This window comes from Mauremys mutica, chromosome 1, assembly GCF_020497125.1.
Source record: "Mauremys mutica isolate MM-2020 ecotype Southern chromosome 1, ASM2049712v1, whole genome shotgun sequence".
Taxonomy (NCBI): domain Eukaryota; kingdom Metazoa; phylum Chordata; order Testudines; family Geoemydidae; genus Mauremys; species Mauremys mutica.
In genome coordinates this window covers 264,070,862-264,093,296 of record NC_059072.1, presented here as the reverse complement: position 1 = coordinate 264,093,296, position 22,435 = coordinate 264,070,862, and the positions used below count along the sequence as shown (strand labels likewise).

At 40.8% G+C, this 22,435-nt stretch overlaps 1 protein-coding gene and 1 long non-coding RNA gene across 2 annotated transcripts in view; both read right to left on the bottom strand.

Annotated features, from left to right (window-relative positions):
• The window catches only part of NALCN (sodium leak channel, non-selective), a 390,104-nt gene that overhangs the window by 37,241 nt on the left and 330,428 nt on the right, over positions 1-22,435 (bottom strand). Inside the window, exons 20-29 of the mRNA XM_045008683.1 lie at positions 17,547-17,648; positions 17,068-17,137; positions 15,811-15,902; positions 15,514-15,636; positions 14,034-14,090; positions 13,588-13,708; positions 13,355-13,486; positions 10,307-10,474; positions 8,345-8,449; positions 20-126 (exon numbers count right to left, since the gene is read on the bottom strand). Of these exons, the coding sequence (XP_044864618.1) occupies positions 20-126; positions 8,345-8,449; positions 10,307-10,474; positions 13,355-13,486; positions 13,588-13,708; positions 14,034-14,090; positions 15,514-15,636; positions 15,811-15,902; positions 17,068-17,137; positions 17,547-17,648 (1,077 nt within the window). The remainder of the gene's footprint in view (positions 1-19; positions 127-8,344; positions 8,450-10,306; positions 10,475-13,354; positions 13,487-13,587; positions 13,709-14,033; positions 14,091-15,513; positions 15,637-15,810; positions 15,903-17,067; positions 17,138-17,546; positions 17,649-22,435) is intronic.
• LOC123365797 lies at positions 20,063-22,289 on the bottom strand. The gene is made up of 3 exons (XR_006577756.1): positions 22,031-22,289; positions 20,948-21,088; positions 20,063-20,181 (listed from the first exon to the last, which is right to left on the bottom strand). It is a non-coding gene; the product is annotated as an uncharacterized LOC123365797 (long non-coding RNA).

Below are 22,435 nucleotides of genomic sequence, written 5' to 3'. Positions count from 1 at the left end.
CCAAGTTACAACTACTCACCAGACTCGTGGCACCCAAAATCCAGGCTTTTTCTCTCCAGGTCTTAGCTTTAAATTCAGGTTTTTTGAAACACTTACATTTATTCTGAAGATGCCATGACAATCTTCCTATAGTAAAATAAAGCACATTGGGTGAAATATAGACCTGCAGAGAGGTGAGGACACTGTACAACACAAACAGCACAATAAATAAGGCAGCTTGAAACAGTGTAAATGGAACAAAAGGGTTATTTTTAGGTACTGGATTAATAGCATTCGGGAACAGAACTTTTTCATATGCAGGGAAGATACAGCATGAGCAGTGACAATGTAGAATCTTCATTCTGCACTTCAAGGCCCCCTTCCAGACTGAGAGGGCTAGTAAATCTGCAATGTCATTCAGCTATTGGCCTCTTTTCTGAGAGTGTCATGGTGTTTGTGATGCTTGACTCCTCCCCACTGCAAATGGAATGATGCTACTAATCTGCTTCACACAGGCCACGTAACACTGGCTGGTACTTTTCGTCACCATCAGCCTGGCCTGGATTTTAACTGGTGATCGAGGATTGCTAGGTGTCATAGCCCATTTCCAGTTCCTTGTGCTGTCCAGTCCTTCAGCGCCCAAATGTCATGAACTCGGTATCTTTCTCATGTCTTCCTCAAATGCCTGGCACTCTCATTCCTTTTGCACTACGTAACAACCTTCTCTTCATTCAAACCGCTTCTTAAAACACCCTTTTTCAGTGACCCTCCTTCCAATTCTTACAATCATAATCTCCCAAAGAAAGCAGTGTGTTTTGTAAAAGAAAGCAGGAAAAAGACGTGGAAGAGAGGGTTACTCACCCTGTGCAGTAACTTAGGTTCTTTGAAATGTGTGTCCCTATGGGTGCTCCACTGTAGATGCAGTAGTGTCCCTGTGCTTGGGATCAGAGACCTTGGGCAGCAGTGCCAGTTGGGCCGCACAAGCACTCCTCCCCATCCCACGCTGTGAGCAGAGGCTATATTGCACTGTGTGGTTCACCACCCTCAGTTCCTTCTCTACCACAGAGCCTACATTTGAACTCTGAAGTGGAGGGAAGGAGGGAAGGTAGTGAAGCACCCATAGGGACACACATCTTGAAGAATCTGTTACTCTGAGTAGTGTTGCCATTGGTGCTTCATTGTAGGTGAGTGTAGAGCAATGCCCCTAGATGGAAGACTGGGGCTTCAGAGAGACATCTACTAAGGAGGATAGAACAGTGGTCCTAGTAGGGCATCTGATGCCGTGTTATGGGTGATCACATAATGTTGACTAAATGTGTCTGTGGGCGCCCATGTGGCTGCCTTACAAATGCCAGTAATTGGCATGTTATTTAGAAAAGCTATTGAGATGGACAGTGAGCGAATGGAATGCGTACGAGTTTCAGGTGAAGGCTGAAGTTTGTGTCATTGGTAGCAAAGTGGATGCATTTTGAGACCCATTTTGACAGACGTTGTTTGGATACGACCAATACATTTGATCCTTCATCTACAGAGATGAATAAGAGTGGTGACTGTCAAGGTAAAAGGCTAGCGCTTGTCTGCCATCCAAGGTGTCATGGCTTCATGCTGTTTGCCACGTGGTTTAGGGAAGAAGGAGGGGAGGTGGATAGGTTGGTTTAGATGGAAAGAGGACGGTACCTTGGGTAAAAACTTCAGGTGTGGTTGTGGTTGTAATGTGACCGTATCTTTGTAAAAGATTGTGTATGTGGGGTACACCATGAAGGCACCTATTTCTCCTACCCATTGAGCAGCTGTGATGGATATGAGAAAGACCATTTTCATGGATAGGTGCATATAGGATCAGGTCATCATAGGTTCAAATGGAGGGCCGGTGAGATAGGCTGAGATCCCAAGGAGGGATGGGGTCTCGTAACTCAGAGTAAAGATTCTGTAGGAACCCTTAAGGAATTTTTTTGTCATTGGGTGGTTGAATACTGAATGATCTTCTATTTTGGAGTGGAATGCAATAATGGCAGCCAGATGTACATGAACAGAGGTTGCGAATAGCCCTGATCTTTTTAGCTGTAGGGTGTAATCCAGGATGAGTGGTAAAGGAGCACTCATTGCTGAGACATGTTTGGTGTCACACCAAGTTCAGAATCTTTTCCATGTATGTAGGTAAGTATAGTATATTGTTGAACACTGGCCATTTAAAATAATCTTATATCTTTTCTGAACAGGTCATCTCTGTATTCTGGAACTATGATGGGGCCAGGCCTTCAGATAGAGAAATTCTAAATTTGGGTGAAGAATCTGACCTGCATCCTGCGAGAGGAGGTGTGAAGTCAACAGGGTGATAGGTGGACAGACCACCAAGGCGTAAGAGGTAAGGATACCATATTTGTCATGGTCATGTTGGGGTTATGAGAATGACTCTGGATCGTTCCACTTGTACCTTGGGAAACACTTTGAATAGTAGGGGAAAAGGTGGAAAGGCACAGAGAGGTGCATCCCATGAAATGAGGAAGGTGTCCCCCAGAGTTTGGTGACCTAGACCCTCTCTTGAGCAGAACTGTGGGCATTTGGCATTCTTGAGGGCGAACAGATCTATGCTGGGGAATCCCCAGTGGGTGAATATATGTTTTAGGGTTCTTGTGTCTATCTCCCACTTGTGTTCTTGTGAGAACTTCCTGCTCAGTGAATCTGCCATGGTATTCTGGTGTCCAGGTAGGTATGTGGCTGAGATATTGATGTCATGCTGGATGCACCAGTTCCACAATTTTAGTGCTTCTGTACACAGGGATTGAGACCTCACTCCTGTCTGTTGATATAAAACATGCAGGAGATGTTGTCTATCATTACTCTTATTGTTTGTTGTCTGATTATTGATAGAAAGTGTAAGCATGTGTTGCAGACTACATGTAATTCTAGGAGATTGATGTTTAACATGGACTCTGATGGGGACCACTTGCCCTGTACCGTGTGGGTCTGTTGATGTGCTTCCCAACCGAGTAGGGAGGCGTTGATCATAAGTATCAAGGACAGTGGTCGTTGGAGGAAGGGATCCCCTATTCAGACATTCTGAGGTTGCGTCCACCAGTCTAATGAGCCCTTGACCTTCAGTGATATCGAGAGCAGTTTATTCAGGCTGTGTCTGTGGGGTATGTATGCTGTTCATAGCCATCCCTTGAGGCAATACATATGTAATCTGGAGTGTTTTATCATGAATGTGGTCGCTGCCATATGACTGAGCAACTGTAGGCAGGTTCTGGCAGAGATCTGTGGGCTGGTCCTCATGATGGAAATGAGACTGACTATTGCGTGATCTGGGAGGAAGGCTCTGGCCTCTATAGCATCTAGTTGGGACCCAATAAACTCTAGCTGTTGTACTGGTGTCAGTTGATTTTTGTATATTTATCTGGAGGCTGAGTTTTGAGAAAAGGTCCATCCTTTTTGTTATGACTTGGAGTGCGTCACTTCTGGATGGAGCCTTGAAGAGGCAGTCATCTAGGTATGGGAATCTTGTTTGCAGAGTGGTGCCGCCACCACTTCCAGGACTTTGGAAAATACTCTGGGTGCCATAGAGAGGTCAAAGCACTCTTTATTGAAAATGGTTAGACCCCAGAACAAATCTGAGGAACCTCCTGTGAAAAGAATGTATGGTAATATGGAAGTACGCGTGGAGGTTGAGGGCCAAGAAGGTCCCCCCGTTCCAGTGCTGGGATTATTGTTGATAGTGTGACCATCTTGAACTGCTGTAGTTTGACAACATTGTTGAGGTTTCCCCATGTCTAGCATTCACCTCCACCGTCGGACTTCTTTTGCATTAGAAAATGGTGGGAATAAAAGTCTTTCCTGCTGAATTGGAATGGCACCAGGTCTATGGCTCCCAGTCACAGAAGATGGTTTATTTCTTTTCATAGACGGTGCTCATGAGAATGTTCCCTGAAGAGGGATAGGATGGGGTGGGCAGGAGAGAGAGGAATGAAATCTAATACCCGTTGCTGATGATTTCCAGTACCCACTTGTCGGAGGTGAATTGCTGTCATGTCAGGTAGAACAGAGTCAAATGTCCACCAAACTGATGGAGTAATTTGGATGGCTGCAGCATCTGGATCATAGGGAGACATCTCAGGGCCTCAGCCAAATTTTCAAAAATATTGTTTGGAGGCAGATGCGTGGGACATGCAGATGCGTGAGACACAGTAGCCTGTGTTGATGTCTGTGTACATTTGGGAGGAGGTTTCTGTCATCTACATTGTGGATCATAATGCTGTTGAAGGGTGAAATATGGAGGGTGAAATCTCGGGGTAGGTTGATACCTATGCTGTCTTCTCTTCTGCGCTGGAGCATAGACGCTGAGTGAATGGAGTGTTGCTCTCCCAGATGATAAAAAAGAGCAGTTCCAAGCACTAGTGACAGGACAACTCCTGTTATGCATGGCGCTACAAACCTCTCTGGATGCTGTGGATATGGTGGCCTAGTCCATTGTGACTTCTGTGGTAGTGAGACAAGCCCCATGGTTTCACCTCTCAGGGCTCCCCAGGGAGGTCTCCCCAGGAAGATCTCCCGCTTGAAGGATCTAAACTTTTTGCTGAGCGCACTGAGCCCCTTGGAATAGTTCATATGGTTCTATTTGGATAAAAGTGCCTTGTAGTTAACGATTTCTTATCGGTGCTGAGTGACAGTATCCGCTTATGTGGTCCTGCCCACTTAGGGTCCTTAGTTCTCTCAACAGTGCTGGTACGAGGTACCGGATGGTCAAAGGAGCTAGGTCTCGCCCCAGAAGATGTCAAGACTACCGACCTCACAGGGAATGTCTTTATTTGGTGGGTGAGCTTGGGGCCCATTTTTTCTCATCTCGATGACAGTGTGTAGGTTTTCTTTTAGTGGTATGCAGTGAGTGGGGGTCGGCAGATAAAAGTGTTGATGGTGACCGCTGCAGAGGAGAGGTATCGGGGCCAGGGTCTGAGGCAGGTCACAATGAGCTCTTCATTAATAAAAGTTTTAGTTTCAATTCACAGTCCTCTCTGTACCGTGCCTTCAATTTGAGGCAGAGGGTGCACTTTTGTGACACATGCCCCTTACCCAAACAGCGTGTATATCATGAGTGGCTGTCGTTCACAGGGAGGGCCTCACAACAGTAGAGGCACCTCTTAAACTTGGGAGATCGAGGCATAACCCTGAGTAGGGAGAACTTCCCTGTAAGGAAGGGAATAGAAAAAGGAAACCTATGCTACTCTAAAGAGTAATGGGGAGAAAGAGGAAAGGAATTTTTTAATAAGGGGAAAAGGAAAGAAAAAAATATAAAGGAAACAAGTATTACCTTAGAACTTTCAATGGAAGCACTAATATTACTAAAGGCACAACAGGAGTATAAAGGGCTTGGTTAGGGACTCCATCCCAGAACAAGGGCGGTTGAGAAGGAAACAAGGGCGGTTCGACCACACAGGGCTTTATAGCCGCCTCTCACGGTATGAGATGGGGAAGAGTGCATGGCCCAACAGCCACTGCTACTGAAGATCTCCATTTCCAGGCGCAAGGGACACCTCCAATGGAGCACCCATAGGGACAATACTCGAAATAAAATTGTAATATACTGAAGATATCCATTCCAGCATCATGACCAGAAAAGATTCATGACAACCAAATGAGAAACTGTCCCCAGGGATTCTATCACACATCGCAGGTTTGACAATGAGCCCACTATATGTGGGGAAGGGACTTTGGAAGCTTTACTCTGTGTTGTGTGGATATCCAGTTAGTTCAGACATGATCAATAATATTATGGGGGAAATCCTGGCCCAAATGAAGTTAACTGGAGTTTTGACATTGATTTCAATGGGGCAAAGATTTCACCCTATGTTCTTTACTATGGCCCTGGTCCTGCACTGGTGGACCTTTTGCTGATGCAGAGGCCCACTGAACTTAGCTGGGCTCCGTGCCTATACAGGGTCTGTCCATATGGAGCAAGTTGCAAGATTAGGGCCTATCCTGCTTTGATGCTATGATTTAAAGAATTCCCAGTACACTGACTATAACAGCCTGGTTTGGAAACACTGGCTTCCCTTTATGAATTAACACTGTAGGCACAATTTTTTTGCCCCGAATTCATTGCACCTGCAATTACTGGTTCTTAGACTTCTAAGTGATCCCAATTGTTTTCTCAATCAGTGAAAGTGAAAAAAGGGAGGTCATATGAAACCTGGGTTAAGAATTTGGCTATGAAGCTGGATGCCATGTTTGTGCCCTTACTGTACTGTCTAATTTAAGACTCAGTTATGTGACTTTGTCCTGGAGGGTGTATGCAGGAGGAATTCTGTCTCTGTGAAGCTCATTCCGTCACTGAGCAATCTGGTGAGGATGTGCACCACACCCGGGGATAGGGCAGTCTGCTTCTCCTGGTGCAATAGGTCCATCTTCCTGGTAAGGTGGCAAGTAGCCCCATTGCCTTGTCTTCTCCTTTAAGACAATCTGTACCTTCAATAGTGCAGGGAGGGGATAGTTTCTGTGCTGTCCCAAGTGCAGAGACTACATTTCTGACAGGCCCCTGTAGAAGCACAAGAGGGCGTCGAGGAGGAGGCTTCCTGCACATCTGTAAGGGGCAAATCAGTATGGCCAAACTTTTCAAACATGGGGTCTTAAAATCAGGCTCCCAAGCCCATATTTAGGCTGCTAAACAAAAACAATCTGATTCTTTATGGTGCTGAGCACCCCCACAGGTCTTACTGACTGCAGGAGAGATGGGGATGTTCCACACCTCTGAGAATCAAACCACTTTGCTTAGATGCACAAATAAGGCATTCGGGTTGGGTTTTCAAAAGTGCCAAATCCAACTGACTTTCCAGGGGCAGTGGGATTTTCAAAGTGCCTCTATCCTTAGCCAAGCTCTACACTAGAAACTTACATTGGTATAACTACGTCACTCAGGGTGTGGAAAATCGACATCCCTGAGTGATATAATTATATTGATGTAACCTGCGGTGTACACTTCAAGAATTCTCCACTCAATATAGCTACCATCTTTTGAGGAGGTGGATACACCGGAGGGCTTCTCCCATCAGTTGGTGTAGGTAGCATCTGCACTGAAGTGCTACAGTGGCACAGCTGTACTGGTGTAGCTGCACTGCTGCTGCATTTTATGTGACAACCTACCTTTAGGAGCACAAATCCTATGGAAAATCAGCAAGGCTTATAGAATCATAGAAACATAGGATTGGAAGGGACCAGGAGAGGTCATCTAGTCCACCCCTCATGTTGAGGTGGGATCAAATGCACCTGGACCACACCTGGCAGATGTTTGTCCAACCTGTTCATAAAAACCTCCAATGACAGGGATTCCAGCTTTGGAAGCCTATTTCAGAGATTAACTATCCTCCTAGTTAGAATTTTTTCCTCCTATCTAACCTAAATCTCCCTTGATGCACATTAAACCCATAACTTCTTCTCCTACCTTGAGTGGATACGCAGAACAACTGATCACTGTGCTTGTTATAATGCTCTTACATATTTGAAGACTGTTATCAGGTCCTCCCTCAGTCTTCTTTTCACAAGACTAAACGTGCCCAGTTTTTTTTAAACTTTTCCTCATAGGTCAGGTTTTCTAAACCGTTTATCATTTCTGTTGCTCTCCTCTGAAGTCTCTCCAATTTGTACACGTTTCCTAAAATGTGGCACCCAGAACTGGACACAGTACTCCAGCTGAGACCTCACCAGTGCCAAGTAGAATGGAATAATTACTTTTTGTGTGTTACATACAACACTCCTGTTAATACACCCCAGAAATGATATTACTTTTTTGGCACCTGCATCACATTGTTGGCTCATATTCAATTTGTGATCCATTATAACCCTCAGATCCTTTTCAGCAGTACTACCACCCATTTTGTAGTTGTACATTAGATTTTTCCTTCTTAAGTGTAGTACTTTACATTTGTCTTTACTGAATTTCATCTTATTTCAGACCAGTTCTCCACTTTGTCAAGGTCATTTTTATGTGTCTAAATCACTTGGGCACTTTTGAAAATCCCACCCTGTGGTGCCTAACTGTGGGTACCTAGGTCTGAAAATTTTGGCTTACGCTTCTTAGGACTGGGAGCACATCTTTCTCTACTGCATGCACTTCGTCAGATGCATTACTGGGGATCAACAGGTGATAATAGCTTATTTTCTATTTTCAGCTTGAATTTTTTAAAAAACATTTTGTTCTAATTGTGCAAACGAATACAGAAATCCCCTCTCCCCCACCCACACTTTTTTGATACATGAAATGCCACACAGTTTCTCTTTTTCATACTGAATGATTGTTGTTTTTCCTACTTGTTTCCTCCATTGCCCAGAGAGGATGGAGTATAGTAGTATTTTGAAATAGAAAAGAAGTTCTTACCCTTGAGATGATGTGTGGATCATTGCACTTGGCCAGTTTCCCAGCAAAAAGCTGAACTCCAAAGCTTGCAAAAACAAGCATTAATGTCAGCAAAAGAATGGACACCTGTGAAAGTGATGTAAATATAGTCAAACTTTTCTCCTATAGACTAGAGGTGAAGGGCTAGATCCTCCGGAGCAGTCCAAGAATGAGCCTTTGGTGGCATAATGCTGACCTACGGGCTTTTATGACAGGCACTCTCCATTGAATTTTTAGCCACTGCACTTCCAACTTTGGCTGCACTGGAAGGTCTGGCTCCAAACTTTTAAACATGGGGCTCTCCCTAAACTTCTTTGTGTTATGAATTCTAACTTATGCATTATGTGTTATGAGTAACAATGCATCATTTTATAATAATGTCTCCATTGAAACTAATAAAAGTATGTTTTTAAGTTTAAAACTTTTGTTACCATATCTTTTTGGCGATACCATTTCAGCCACTTGAAATATCATTGTACTCTATACTAATTTTGGCTTTTTCAATCAGACAAGCACTGGGTTTTTTTTCTTTGTAGATTTTCCTGTGAAGCTTAAGCTATTGGCCTTTAGTGTAGGCCCTGACCCAGCAATCACTGACACTCTTCTTATTGTTTGTATTATGGTAACACCTCAAAGCCCTGCTCAGGGACCAGGACCTCACTGCAGTAGGTGCTGTACAAACACAGATGCTTAATTTTAAGCACCGGAAGACTCCTATTAACTTCAATGGGACGTCTCATGTGCTTAAAGTTAAACACATGCTTAAGTGCTTTGCTAGATCAGGCCTTATTCATTAACATGTGCTGCCTCTGTTGGCTGTCTGGCTCTGTAACACCAGAGCAGCTACATGCAGGAGTCAGACATAAATGAATTAAAATGTTTACATCATAACAGGTTGTAATGGATATAGAGTAAGTTAAACACTGGCCTTAACCTAATGACCCTTGCCCCTTTATTAAGAGACTAGTTTGTTATTATAACCAAACAATATACATGAATACATAACACAGTATATAATAAATATATAAGATAAAATTGCAAGCTTTTATTCCTAACCCTCATGCCCAGTCTAAAATCTTATCACACTCTCAAGGTTTTGAGACCTGATCCTGGAAAAAATTCTAGAACAAACAAATACACACCACTTGGGGGGGGAAGAGAGAGAAAGAGCTGTTATTCCTAAGACACTAATAATGGGTTCTGGGATCCCACCACTAAAACAGAGATTTGAACCTGGGCCTCCCATATCCCACATAAGCACTTTACCCACTGGGTTATTGGCTATTCTGAATAGGGTGCGTGTGTGTATGTGTGTGTGCGTGTCTCTCTCTCTTATTTGTCAAAAAAATTTCAAAAGATCTTGGTTTTATCTCAATGAGGAATAAAACCAAATGCCAAAACTTCAAAAAAAAATGTCTGAGGCAGAATTCTTGTATTCCAGGCAACCCTACCCACCACCATTTCCAGAGCTGCAATCAGGGGCAGGATTCCCTCCAATTGTCTCAGAACAAGAACTGGGAATGACAGAGAGGCTCGTCTCTGCAAGTCTGAGTTTTCTTAGATTTCTGTAGATCAGCCACAAAAGCAGCCTGTTTCTCATCCTCTTCCCCCAGCAGAAATCGCGTTATTTTATCTCTGAAGAATCCTGCTGTCTACCTCAGTACTACGATATGCTGAATAAATAAAGTCACTTGTGAAAGAATTATTACTGCATCCTTATTAAGTATGAATGAAAACGAGTGGACTTTAGATTGGTAATTTCTCTTTTAACTTGTTACTTTTTAAACTCCAATGGTACGTGTACAATGCATTTTCTCTATGAGGTATAAACAGAGTGCAACTGGTACAAAAAATAGTAAAAACCAAAGCTGAATTACAGAAATACATTTTACATTGTTACTTTCCATCTTGTTTTATCATAGGAACAAAATAACGGGCACATACCAAGAAGATTTCCTTGAAGCCACTAAACAACTCTCGTACCACTTTCCTCATTTGCGGCACCAGTTTGAAAATGCGAAGGGGTCGGAGACATCGTAGTATCATTAAGAGCTGAGCTCCAGATTTAGCAGGAACGTTCTGAGGCATCCAGCAAAGGAATATCAAACTTACCTTGAAAGGGGAGAAAGGATGAGCAATCCAGATTGCAATATATTATTTTACAAATTATGATAAAACAGAACATCAAGCCAAACTTGCAAGTATTCCTTAAAAGATTATAGTTGTCCCTTTTGGGGTGTGCTTGTGGGAAGAGAAGGCATAGGGGCTAGATTTTAAAGGTATTTAAGTGCCTAAAGATGCAGATAGGCGCCTAGTGGGATTTTGGTGAGGGATTCCCTAGTGGGAGTTAGGCATCTAGGCGCTTTTGAAAATTCCACTAAGTACCTATCTGCATCTTTAGGAGCATATATATAATTAAAAACCTGAGCTAAAGAGCCTTGCCCAGGGGCACAATGTAATTCCTGCATTTTTCTGAACATGAGAACTATTCAAGTGTAAGGCAACTACTGGCACTAGCTTCTTCAAAGTGAGTGGCATGCACATGTATACAAACATATACATATACGTCTACCGAAGGTGCTATAGATGGTTATAAATAAGGCTAAGATTTTGTCACGGTTATTTTTAGTAAAAGTCACAGACAGATCGCCGGCAACAAACAACAATTTACGGAGCCCATGACCTGTGCATGACTTTTACTAAAAATAACCGTACAAGCTGTGGGGCAGAGGTGGACAGCCCTGGTTGCAGCCCCCTGGGGAAGCCACGGGACAGGGGCACACGGCCCCAGCTGGAGCCCCCACCGTGGGGCAGGGGAGCATAGCCCTGGCTCCAGCCCCAGCCCCAGCCCCAGCTTCAGCTGTTGACAGCTGAACTCCAAGAAGTCACAGAGGTCCGGTAAAGTCACGGAATCCGTGACAGCCATTTCTAAATTGTAGCCTTAGTTATGAACCATGTTTATAAACAACATATTATCTGCTGGACTCTATAACAATTATAACAACTGATTAGCTATTTATTAAAATGTCAGTTTATCATTTCTTAACTCTTTATAGAGTATTTTATATATACTTTTTCCCACTCCATGCTCTGAGGTGTCCCTAAACCTCTGACTCCCAGAAGCTGGAACTGGATGATTGGGTGACCAGATGTCCCGATTTTATAGGGACAGTCCCGATGTTCGGGGCTTTGTCTTATATAGGCACTTATTACCCCATACCCCTTGTCCCAGTTCTTCACACTGGCTATCTGGTCACCCTACTGGATGACAGGGGATGGATCACTTGATAATAGTCTTGTTCTGCTCATTCCCTCTGAAGCATCTGGCACTGGCCACTTTCAGAAGACAGGATTCTGGACTAGATGGACCATTGGTCTGACCCAGTATCGTCATTCTTAAATTCTATGTTCTTATTTATAAATGTATCCTTAATATAAAGTGTGACTTAGACAGGGGGATTACTTAGTTGTAGATGCGCAAGGAATGCAGGACCCAGCTGATTATTGCCAATATGCTTAAAAGCAACAAAAATAATTACTTGTGATTTTAAAAAAACTAAATAAAAAACAATAAACTACCAGTCTAGCAAAACAAAACGGATAAGCAGATGTTACTGAATTTCTCTGGTATCCTCTCAATATTCTAGGAATGTTTACAAGACTTAGATAAAACATGATTTTCCTCCAAACACACAAACAAACAAAAAAAACAACAAAAAGAGGAATTTTGACAAACCAATGCTACTAGAAACTCTGAGTACAGATTGATCATGACAAATTATATGCAGCACATCTGGGATATAGACTAATCTATCCAAGAGTTAATCAAACCCATCAAATTCATTTCATTTAGCAGCTCAGTTCAGACTGAAAAACCATTTTATATTGTACTGTATTAGTCACTGATTTCATTGTTTGTTTGTTTGGGTATAATCTCTTATTATTAATATTTATTACTCATCTGTTGACACTGGCAGGAATAGTGTTTTACAAAAAAAGGAAAGGTAGACTTTAGAGCTGTTCAGAAAATAGTATTTCCATTGCATGAGAAATTCTGACATTTTGCAAATTGTTTTTCTTCTGAACCTAAACAAGAAACTGAACATTTGAAACTTCCTGTAGAACAAACATTCTGATTTGGGACTATAAAAATGCATTGCTTCAATAAGGTAAAAATGTTTCATTTAGCTGTCATCAAAACATTATAATATTGTATAAGATTTTAAGTACAATGTATATGTAAATATATATTACAGACATTTTAAGTTAATATAAAAGTCAAAGCTAAAAGAATCAAATCTATACAGCTGAAATGAAAGATTTTTAGCTTATTGAAATGAAATGTTTTGAAAAACAAAAGGAAAAAGTCAAAATAATTCATTTCAACTTTTTCCCATTGAAAATTTAGTTAAAATCAACATATTCCTGCAAAAAGTTTCAATTTCAACACAACTGCCTTTTATATTGAAGTTTTTTTGACCAGATCTACTATAGGTAGCCAGGTTTGATTCAACCCTAACATCCATCATCTGGTAATGCCCTCTCTAAAGAGGGGAATTGGGGGATGAGATGGGAAGGCAAGGAATGAATGGTGAAGAGCCAGCTACACCAGCGGATTCCCCATCATAAAAGGGATAGAACAGGGTCCAGGATCTAGGATCTGGATCTAAAGATGGAAAGAAAGGAGGTCAGATGTATTAGATAAATAAGTATACATACAGAGAGAAATTACCATGCAATGGGAAACCTACATTAGCTCATGAATTTACCACAATTTGGGATGCAAATCAATATTCAGATACTTAGGTACACATTTGCAACTGCAGTTGTCAAATTTGCATGTGAAACTGTGGTGACTGTGTGCTCAAATTACCCTCGCAGTTCTGCATGATTTCATTTTTAAAAAACTGTCCCCAAATGTTTAATAAATACATATTCAGAAAGATGAAAATTAAAAATGTTACAAGAAAGTATTTAAATATAAAAACTTACAAGATATATAAATATATCCATGACTCCTCCAAAGTCCCTTATGACAGCTGTTGGTGTAAAAAACAAGCCATCTGCCATAATCTTCAGATTAAGCTCAATGCTCATGAATATTACAAAAACATATTCAGCAATCTGAAAATCAAAGCAGAGATCAATCACAATTTAGTAATAAGCAGTGGAGAAAAATAAGATGGTTTTGCTTTATGAAGTGTGAGATGATTCAGTAATGTTACCTGGAGTGTTGGAGCACGCATAACTCTTCTAAAGGGGGATTCAAACATCATAGAAATGCAGGAGCATATAGTAACAATGATCATAACCCAGTCCAGGTAAGTAACCAATCCCAGCAAATCACTGTCAAAAATATACAATGACAATCATTAAAGAGAAACTTGATCAGTGTCATTAAATGTCTATTAAAAATACAGTCTAGCTAAAGTGTTTTCTGTGAAAAGTCTAGAAGGAGGCATTTGAAAAGTTTCCTTATGTCAGAAATGCATAGTAAAACTAGAGAAATAACAGAACAAACAAATGGAAGAAAACAATTCCCCACCCCACAAACCCAAACAAACAAACAAAAACAAACAAAAAAAAGAGAGACATTTTAAGCCAAAAAGTATAATCCACATTGATATGCAAAATGCAGTCAAACAAATGAAATTACTTTTGCAATGCTTACTATAGCTGATGGTATTTGGTATTTTTCACAGCTCCGGTAACAGGATCTGTTTTAGAACTATAAAAGGGAAATGAGATATTTAAAATTCAGCAATTTAAATTGCATTTCAGTGGCCATTATTATAACTGTAGTGTGCATGCATCACCTCACAGCAATTAACTGTCTAGCTTAATGCCTGACATCCATGACATATTCTATGACTTAATGCTCAAATGCTACTTTTTATAAAAAAGTTGTTTTAAGTTTTACTTACCCAATTTTTGTGTCAGGTAATTTTAGTTCAAATTACCAATCAAAACAGTTAGCAGTAGTTTAATTTATGGCACAGCTCTGAGCAAGATACCTCTAGACTGGCTTTTAAAAACTTTTAATTTAAAATGTAATTAAGTCTGAGTCCAGATTCTGCAATTAATAGCTTACTTTATTCAGTTTTGGTTTTCTGAGAGAAACAACCCACCTGACACACAGCTTCATGTTTCAAAGAGTTTCCCTAAAAGCCCTTTCATCTTGTATCACAATTCATTGGCCGGGTCCTCAGCTGGTGTAAAGTGGCTTCACTTTTTTGGTCCAATCTTCTTTAATTACTTAGTTCAATAATTTTCTCATTAAAATTCCCAGATATTTCTCATCTAATTTCCTGACCCTTAAATCCACTGATATAAAAAAGCTCCCAAGCTTAACAATCTTCAGCTATAAAACTCAAAATAACCTCTTCATAGTATCTTCTAAAACCCAGGAATGGATAAATTTCTGCTCCCAGGTACATGGTGTAAATCTGGTTGCCTTCAATGGCATCTGCACTGTGAAACTGAGAAGAGAGGAGCACATATACATACAAAAGAACCCAGTCATAGTGAACTTGGATGTAGGGAAACTCAGTTTGTAGTGAAACAGAATGAAAGCCCCAAATTGTTTCAGTGCTTTTCACTGTGCACAATGAAATTCTGGTTATATGATCCCACTCTGAGAGGTGCTGAGAGGACTGTAATGAGAATTAAGGTGCTCAGCACCTCTCAGGTCGAGGCCCATCATGAACATCTGCTTATAGTGATATTCTTCTGTTGTGGGGGAAGGTTTCGCTTTAAGAGGATTCCATGTAGTAAACACATGCACATTACTTAGAATGAGCAGGCCTGACATCAACACACATACGTACCATTCTCTTCTCCACTCCTGTCCCCAATCTGCTATTGGTTACTGTGACAGGCTGGCTCACTGCAGCTTAAAGATGGCAGCTGAAGCTTTACCCCTTTCTGCCTACCTCGTGCCTGCAGCTTCCTTATCTCATCTCATGATCTTGGACTGTCTTCATGAGCTTATGTCTTTTGTTTCTTTTTCTCCAGCAATGAGATTATATCACGGCTAGTTTAACTCTTAGATGCTATGGGTTAGTTGCCTATATATTTCCTTTCAAAATAAATAGACTAGCCCATAAAGAAAGTATTTGGCCAAACTCACTATTGAAAAGTAATACACTCACGCGTTAAAGCGAGCACGCACAACCACACGACAAAAGTTCCTGAATCTGTGTTCTCGACCAACTATGAAAAGTGGCTTATCAAAATATGGATGATTCTCTCGCAACTCCTCCTCTTGGACTTTCCTTTTAAAAAATAATACATAATATATTTAATGTTACGCAAAAGACATCCATCAAAAATATCCATTATAATTTTGTTTTTATTTCATTGCAGCTGTTACATTGCTTTTTTTCCATCATACAATGCCAACATTTCAAACTGAAAAGTGCGTTTTCAAATCTTTGGTTTGTAAATACCTTTTCATTTCAGCTTGTTCCTTTTTTTCCTGGATCATCTTGATCTCACTGTCTTCTCTCTGTGCGTTTCTGTATCTCACTGTATTAGAATGCTAGAGGCAAAACAATTACTTAAAATGTGTTTTTTCCTTTAAAGATGAAAGCAAGATACAGTCTTTTACACTGAAGCATTCAAATTGTGAAGTCTTTGCTTCCAAATGCACTATAAATCATGTAAGTCAAGCATACTGGATGGTATGTGCTACAGCATATGCTTGGTTACTTTCAGTGAATCAAATTTTGTTGTTAATTCCCCTGGTGCAACCTCAATGAATTCAACTTTATTACTGCATTAAACTCTTCCTATCTTTATTGAACATCATCATAGTTGTTAAGGGCAAGATTGCGCTCACACAGGGGAATAGGAGGCATTAGACTTTTCCTCAGTCTATTGAGCAGGCTGCATGTATTTCTGGTCCAAACACAGGAGGAGAACAGTGTCGATATAACAGGTGTGCAGGGAGTGGGTAGAGGGTGTCAGAACCATCAGAGCCAGTGGAGCTGAGCTGGTTCTAAGGGGGAAGCAATCTGACTCACAACTGCTTCCTTAGCTTGCCATGGTGCAGCTATGTGCTGACAGTTATTTTTGGCCCTAGGCAAAATAATAGTAGAAAAGCTGCATCCTTTATTTTTACTTATCCTTTACTTCAGTGCACATCTAGAAAAGAATATGAGAGCATAAAACTAGAGGGATTGAAAACTCCCATTTTGGTCTTGAAATTCTCCTTGGCAAAATCAGAGACTTCAGCAAAATTTCATTACAAATTTACAGAAGTGAAAATAGCATCGATCTGTGAAAATATGCCACAGTGAAATTTGTTCCTGTTACACCCCTTCAAAGCTGGTAGACACGGCAAGGTTTTGATCCAATAAGTCTCACAAGGCTGATGATATTTTTTAAACTTTCACTGGGGACATGCAAGGTAGGCTGCCCTGTATGGCAAAGTAGTGGACCAGTACTACCTGCAGCTTCAGCGAATTTCCTGTGTAAGCAAGTGTTGAAAAATAAGGAAATCTATCACATGTGTGAATATGGTGTTTATTCTGAAGATAATGTTAATGTTATTAACCTATTTGTTTTCTGATTTCCTAATAAGATCTCAAGCCACAGATTAGAAAGTGAATGTTATATAGGCATTAGACTTGTATGGTGATTGTAGTGCATATTAATCTTTCCTATATTCCAAAAATAAAACCATCATTTTTGTTTGGACTTACATCTTGAGTCAAGGTTTCAAGAGACTTTCCCCTGCTGATTCGCTGGCTGTTGGAACCATGTCTTAGTGATCTGAAACAATCATAATCAATTTGATAGTAAATCTCAAGATCAAATCTTGACCTTTCTATGATGGCCATTATAAAGCACTGCTCTCCAGATACAGTATCTCAAATTCTTATAATTTTTCCTTAGCTTACATGAGAAGCTTTTATGTTCTTCAATTGTCTTTAAGCCTATCTAACATAAACCAATTTATTTTCCTTCTGATCTTTAAATTGATAGTTCTGCAGTCAGTGAAGGAAATGACATTTGAAATAAAAAGGCCTTTTCCCCATTTATGTACTACAATGAATTTCATTATTGTTACGATCAAAAATGTACAATTTCATTCTTTGTACGAGTCATTGTGCAAGTTTAACTCTATTCATTTAATTTATTTTAAGGTTATTTTAAAAACCCTTTTCCTGCCTGTGTTTACCTGCGCTCTTGCCGTATGTGATGCTGGACACTAAGTATTGACCTTTCCTTTGCAGGTTGCCCCTCAAAGGAGCCACTCAGCATGCGTTGTCTAGTGCAGGCCCTAAAAAGAAATATTGTGATGATGATAAACAATTGGAACTTCCACTGTAAGCAATTTTTTATAAAGTGAGACCAAATAATTGCATTGCTGGAAACAGACAGACATGCTGTTATTACTTTTGGCATGTCACAACTGGCACATATAGTTTTGAGGGAACGTAGGGGCACAGCTTCACAGAAAACAATATATAGGACAACAGAACAATAGTAAGGGCAACTCGTACTTCGCATTAAAAAGATATTCATATTCCCAAAGCCAAATGAGATGCAAAGGTTCCTCATCCTGTCGTATAATCAATGACAGGACCTTCTTTATGACCTCTCCTTGTTGGAACACTGTGCCCCATTTGTGGATCTGCTTTTTAGGATTTGCTATAGCAAATGTGCTTCCTGCAGAGTCCATTCACACGTATGAATTGGGCCAATGCACAAATCCATCACCCCAGTCCACTGGAAATGATCCAAATTTATTCTGTGACTGTTACTCATGCCATAACCTGCCACTAATTATTGTTAATTATTATTACGGAAACTTTCAGCTACATGCTGGCTCTTCACAGGGCAATCACTTTTAAACCAAAAAGAATGGATTTATTTTTCATTTCTTTTAGACTGTGAGATCTTTGGGGCAAGGACTGCAATTTTCTATATGCTTGCAAAGCGCTTAGCACAATGGGAACCCAATCTGATTGGCTTCTAGGTACAACTACTATATAATGGTATAATAATAATACTAATGTTTATAAACAATATTATTATTATTATATTCTCCATAATGAATAGGAAATTCTACAAATACAGGCTCCAATTCAGGACAGAGCCCTTTTCAGGAAAGCACATTAGCATGTACTTAACTTTAAGTATGTGTTTACATCTTATAGCACACACTTAAGTGCTTTCTTATGACTGGTGACATAATATGGTTTAAATTGGACAAGGCTGGAAATCTACAGGAAGAAACGATCAGCAGCCGGGTGTGACAAAGGATTGTTCTGATATAGTTAGGGGGGACAAGGGACACCCTGAATCCTTCATTGAAGAGGCAAGCTGACAGTGTTCTTGTCCCATGAAAAGAGGGTCTGCCTGTGAAGTGCTGGCGAGCAATATTTCATTAGACATGATGATATCTTGTTATTTAAGTCTAGGATCTAGAATGCATGTTATGATTTTATTTTATATGTAACCATTTGTTTCCATTACTTCTACTTGCATTTCTATGTTTAGTTAGACCTATACTTGATTTCACTATAAACAAATCTAAGTGCTATGAGTTAAGCAGAGCACTGGTGTGAGGCGAAAATAGTAAAGCTGGGCTGTACTGTTTCTTTGGAAGTAATAAATCTGTGAACACTGAGTGTCCAGTGGACCAAGTGGCTGGATGCTGCAGGAGATGCTCCAAGGGCTTCAGGGTTGGAGCATTCCTGTCTCTAATCTGCAGAGTAGCAGTGGGGCCTGCAAGGCCTAGACGGGAGTGCTGGTGTTGCCTGCAGCCAGTGGAGTTGGGGAGCTGACCCGTGGCTGGCACAGACAAAGCTTCCCAATGCTAAAGGCAGGTGGTAGCGAGTTGCCTCACAATGTTGGGTACCCCTGGAAAGCGTCACAGAGCACTCCAACCTAATAGGAATGTGGGCATTGTTTTTGTACTGGCTGTAAATAAACATTTTTGGTCAAGAAAAAAATAAAAGTTAGATTTAAAGAGAATGAATGCCTGATGTTGAAAGAAAGGATATTTATGCCAGAGGAATATTTGAATATTTGAAGAGGTCACATTTGTGAAAAAATCTTCACTTGCCAAGAACACTGCAACCTTGGATTAACACCCAGGGGTAATGATTGATCTTATTTTTGTGTTACATCTTCTTCGTTGATATGAGTCACAAGTTGATATCTAGATTGTTCAACCATCTAACCGTTGCATCATCGAGGGTGGCAAGGTGTGGTAGTCCACCCACTGATCTTCTAATTGTGCACTCCTCCACCACATGTTTGACTGTCTGCATCACTGCCCCACAGTCACACTGTCAAGTGTGGCTAAACCAAATTGTGGCATTGTGGCAGCCAGTCTGGCTGTTCCAGTCAGTAGTCTGTTAAACTCAATCCAGGATCTATGTGCAAGGCTGCCACCAGGTGGATGTAAGTTAGGACTTCTGAAATTCATCAGTGAAACAGATATAAACCAAATATAAATATTTCATAAAAGCAAGTTGAGTCTTGAAGGTGCAATCACTCTATTTTCAGTTGCTCTTGCCTCATATCTGATAACATATGAGTATTATGAATGTGAACCCTTTGTATACATCACACTATTCACTAACACTTTGAGCCTTTGAATACATGTTTATTCCCATTGTTCTAAATAACATGCACAATTATATATGGCAGGATGCGATCTCATGAAGGCAATTATTGCTTTATAGGGGATAACTGTTTTCTTTCCAATATTTCTGTGGATATCTGTTTTCACTCTTCTCTGTTGTTTTCCTTCTCTTGGTTTTAAGCAGATGGATGAAAGGAATGTGGATCCACTGAGAGATCTGTAATGCAAATAAGCTTATAATGCCTGCCTATGTTTTCATCACCCATTACACCAGAATCCCACTAACATGCAATATTATACACTTATTACAAGAACACATTAGATTACATTATACTAAATAGTCAGAAATATAATCGCATTTAAGAAAATTGCAGTATGTCTTGCAGTGCAATACAGTTTACAGTATCTCAGCCAATATCTGAATACAATGAATTTTAAAGCATTATGTGATATAGGATAATGTAATGTAATCATTTCAAGAGACAACAAAAATATTCTTTGAATATTGAATAACTATGTAATTTCTGCGTAAAAGAATAATCATTATTTTTGAGAAATGGATTCTACCTGACTCCATTAGAATGACACTAAGGTCTCCCAAAGCAGAGACAATAGTAGGTTTTGATGTGCAAGTTCTCTCCTATAACGGCTTCTCACTGAGATAATGGAAGAGCTTGTATTTGTATCTTTGTGAATATGAATTACTGTGCTCTTAGGCACATGCATCTGTATTTTATTATCCAGAAATAATTGTTTCCTTACATCCACGTGTGACTTCCACATAAATGTTTTCACATGCTTGTACACAACTCATTTAGACACCCAATTGCTTTGTGAGTGGAGAACACAATTCCTTGCTGTACATAATAAAAGAGAACACTGCTTGCAACCAAGATACTAAATTCTTCCTGTGACTACATTCTTGTGCCATATTATTACGTGAATAACGAAGCCAATTAAATAAATACTATAAAGGAACAGACCTGGATAAAGGAGCAGACTCGTTGAAAGATTATTGTCAAGATTTTTAAAAAAGTAACTGCCTAAAGTTTGGTTCCTCAGTCCACATATAGGTGCCTACATAAGTTGTCTGATTTTCAAAAATGCTGAGAGTCCAGCAGTCCCTGTTGAAATCAATGGAGAAATGATGCAATACCAGCGCTAAAGGACTGAGACCAAGTGACTTGAAATAGATAATGCAATTGGCAGCAGCAATGTGCAGGGAAGCCTTTCCACACTCCCAGCGCCACAGATGATGTGACAGAGAAGAGAGTTTTACAAGCTCCTTAGCTTGTTTACTAAACATCTCCTTACTTTTCTCTTCTGCCATCCTCTACTCTCTGGGAACGTTTCCCTTTATGAATCCTTAGCAAGTGCCAAAATGTGCCCGACCATTCTCTCAATTGCTAAGGGTCAGATTTTTTAAAGATATTTTAGGCACCTTAAATGGCAAATAGGCACCTTGTGGGATTTCCAAAAGCACCCAGTTGCCTAACTCCCATTGATTTCAATGGGTGTGAAATGCCTAGGTGCTGATGAAAATCCTACTAAGTGCCTACCTGCATCTTAAGGCACCTAAATACTCTTAAAAATCTAGCCCTAAGTGCTCTGCACTCAGTTAAGAGTTCAGAGTAAATCCTCTCTCAGTACGATAAATCTTTATGAATTGGAGCAGGGTAAAAAATTTCAAAAACTTTGAAATTTCTTTGAAAAATGGGGTAAAAAAATCATCACATCACAATTTCCCCTCCCCCTCCCAAATTTTATGACCAGCTGTAATGGCACCCACCTCTCATGAGTACCCCCTCTGGTTGGGTGTGTCTGTGGTCTTTAAACCACTCGCAGCCCTGCCATTGGGCCATAGCCCCAGAACTTCCTCCCTGGAGGCAATGGTTTTGCTCTCTTAGTCTGTTTTGGCCCCCGTCTTCAGCTGGGTCTCCTGACAGTTCAGTTCCCTTCTGGGGATTTACTGATGGACAATTGTAGGCCCTTCCCCAGTAGCCTAGGGGGGGCGGGAACCCAGGTCCGCCCACTACTCCGGGCCCAGGCCTTCACCGATGTCTTACTTTAGTTCAGGGCTCTTCTAAGCTTAGGCCCAGTAGCCAGCCAGGAACTCTTCCTTGCTCCCCGAGTCCCTACTAGCACTGAGCTGTCCATTCTGCTGCAGTTCCCTCAGCCAGCCACCCCATCCACACTGCTCCAGCTCTATCGAGGAACTGCCCTGTCTCTGATTCTGTAGCTCCTTTTTATAGGGCCCTCTTGGGCCCTGATTGTCTGCTTCCCCTGCAGCCACTTTAGCCTGCTTGGAGGCCCTCTCCACTGCTCCTTTCTTGGGATGGGTGTGGCAGCACCCTGAGGCCTCCAGCAGGGGGCCTCTGGGCCTAGTCCACCCCATCACACTAGCTCTGTTAGATATTAGAGAGATTGGATGGTCATGTAATATGTAGGGTGACCAGATAACAAGGGTGAAA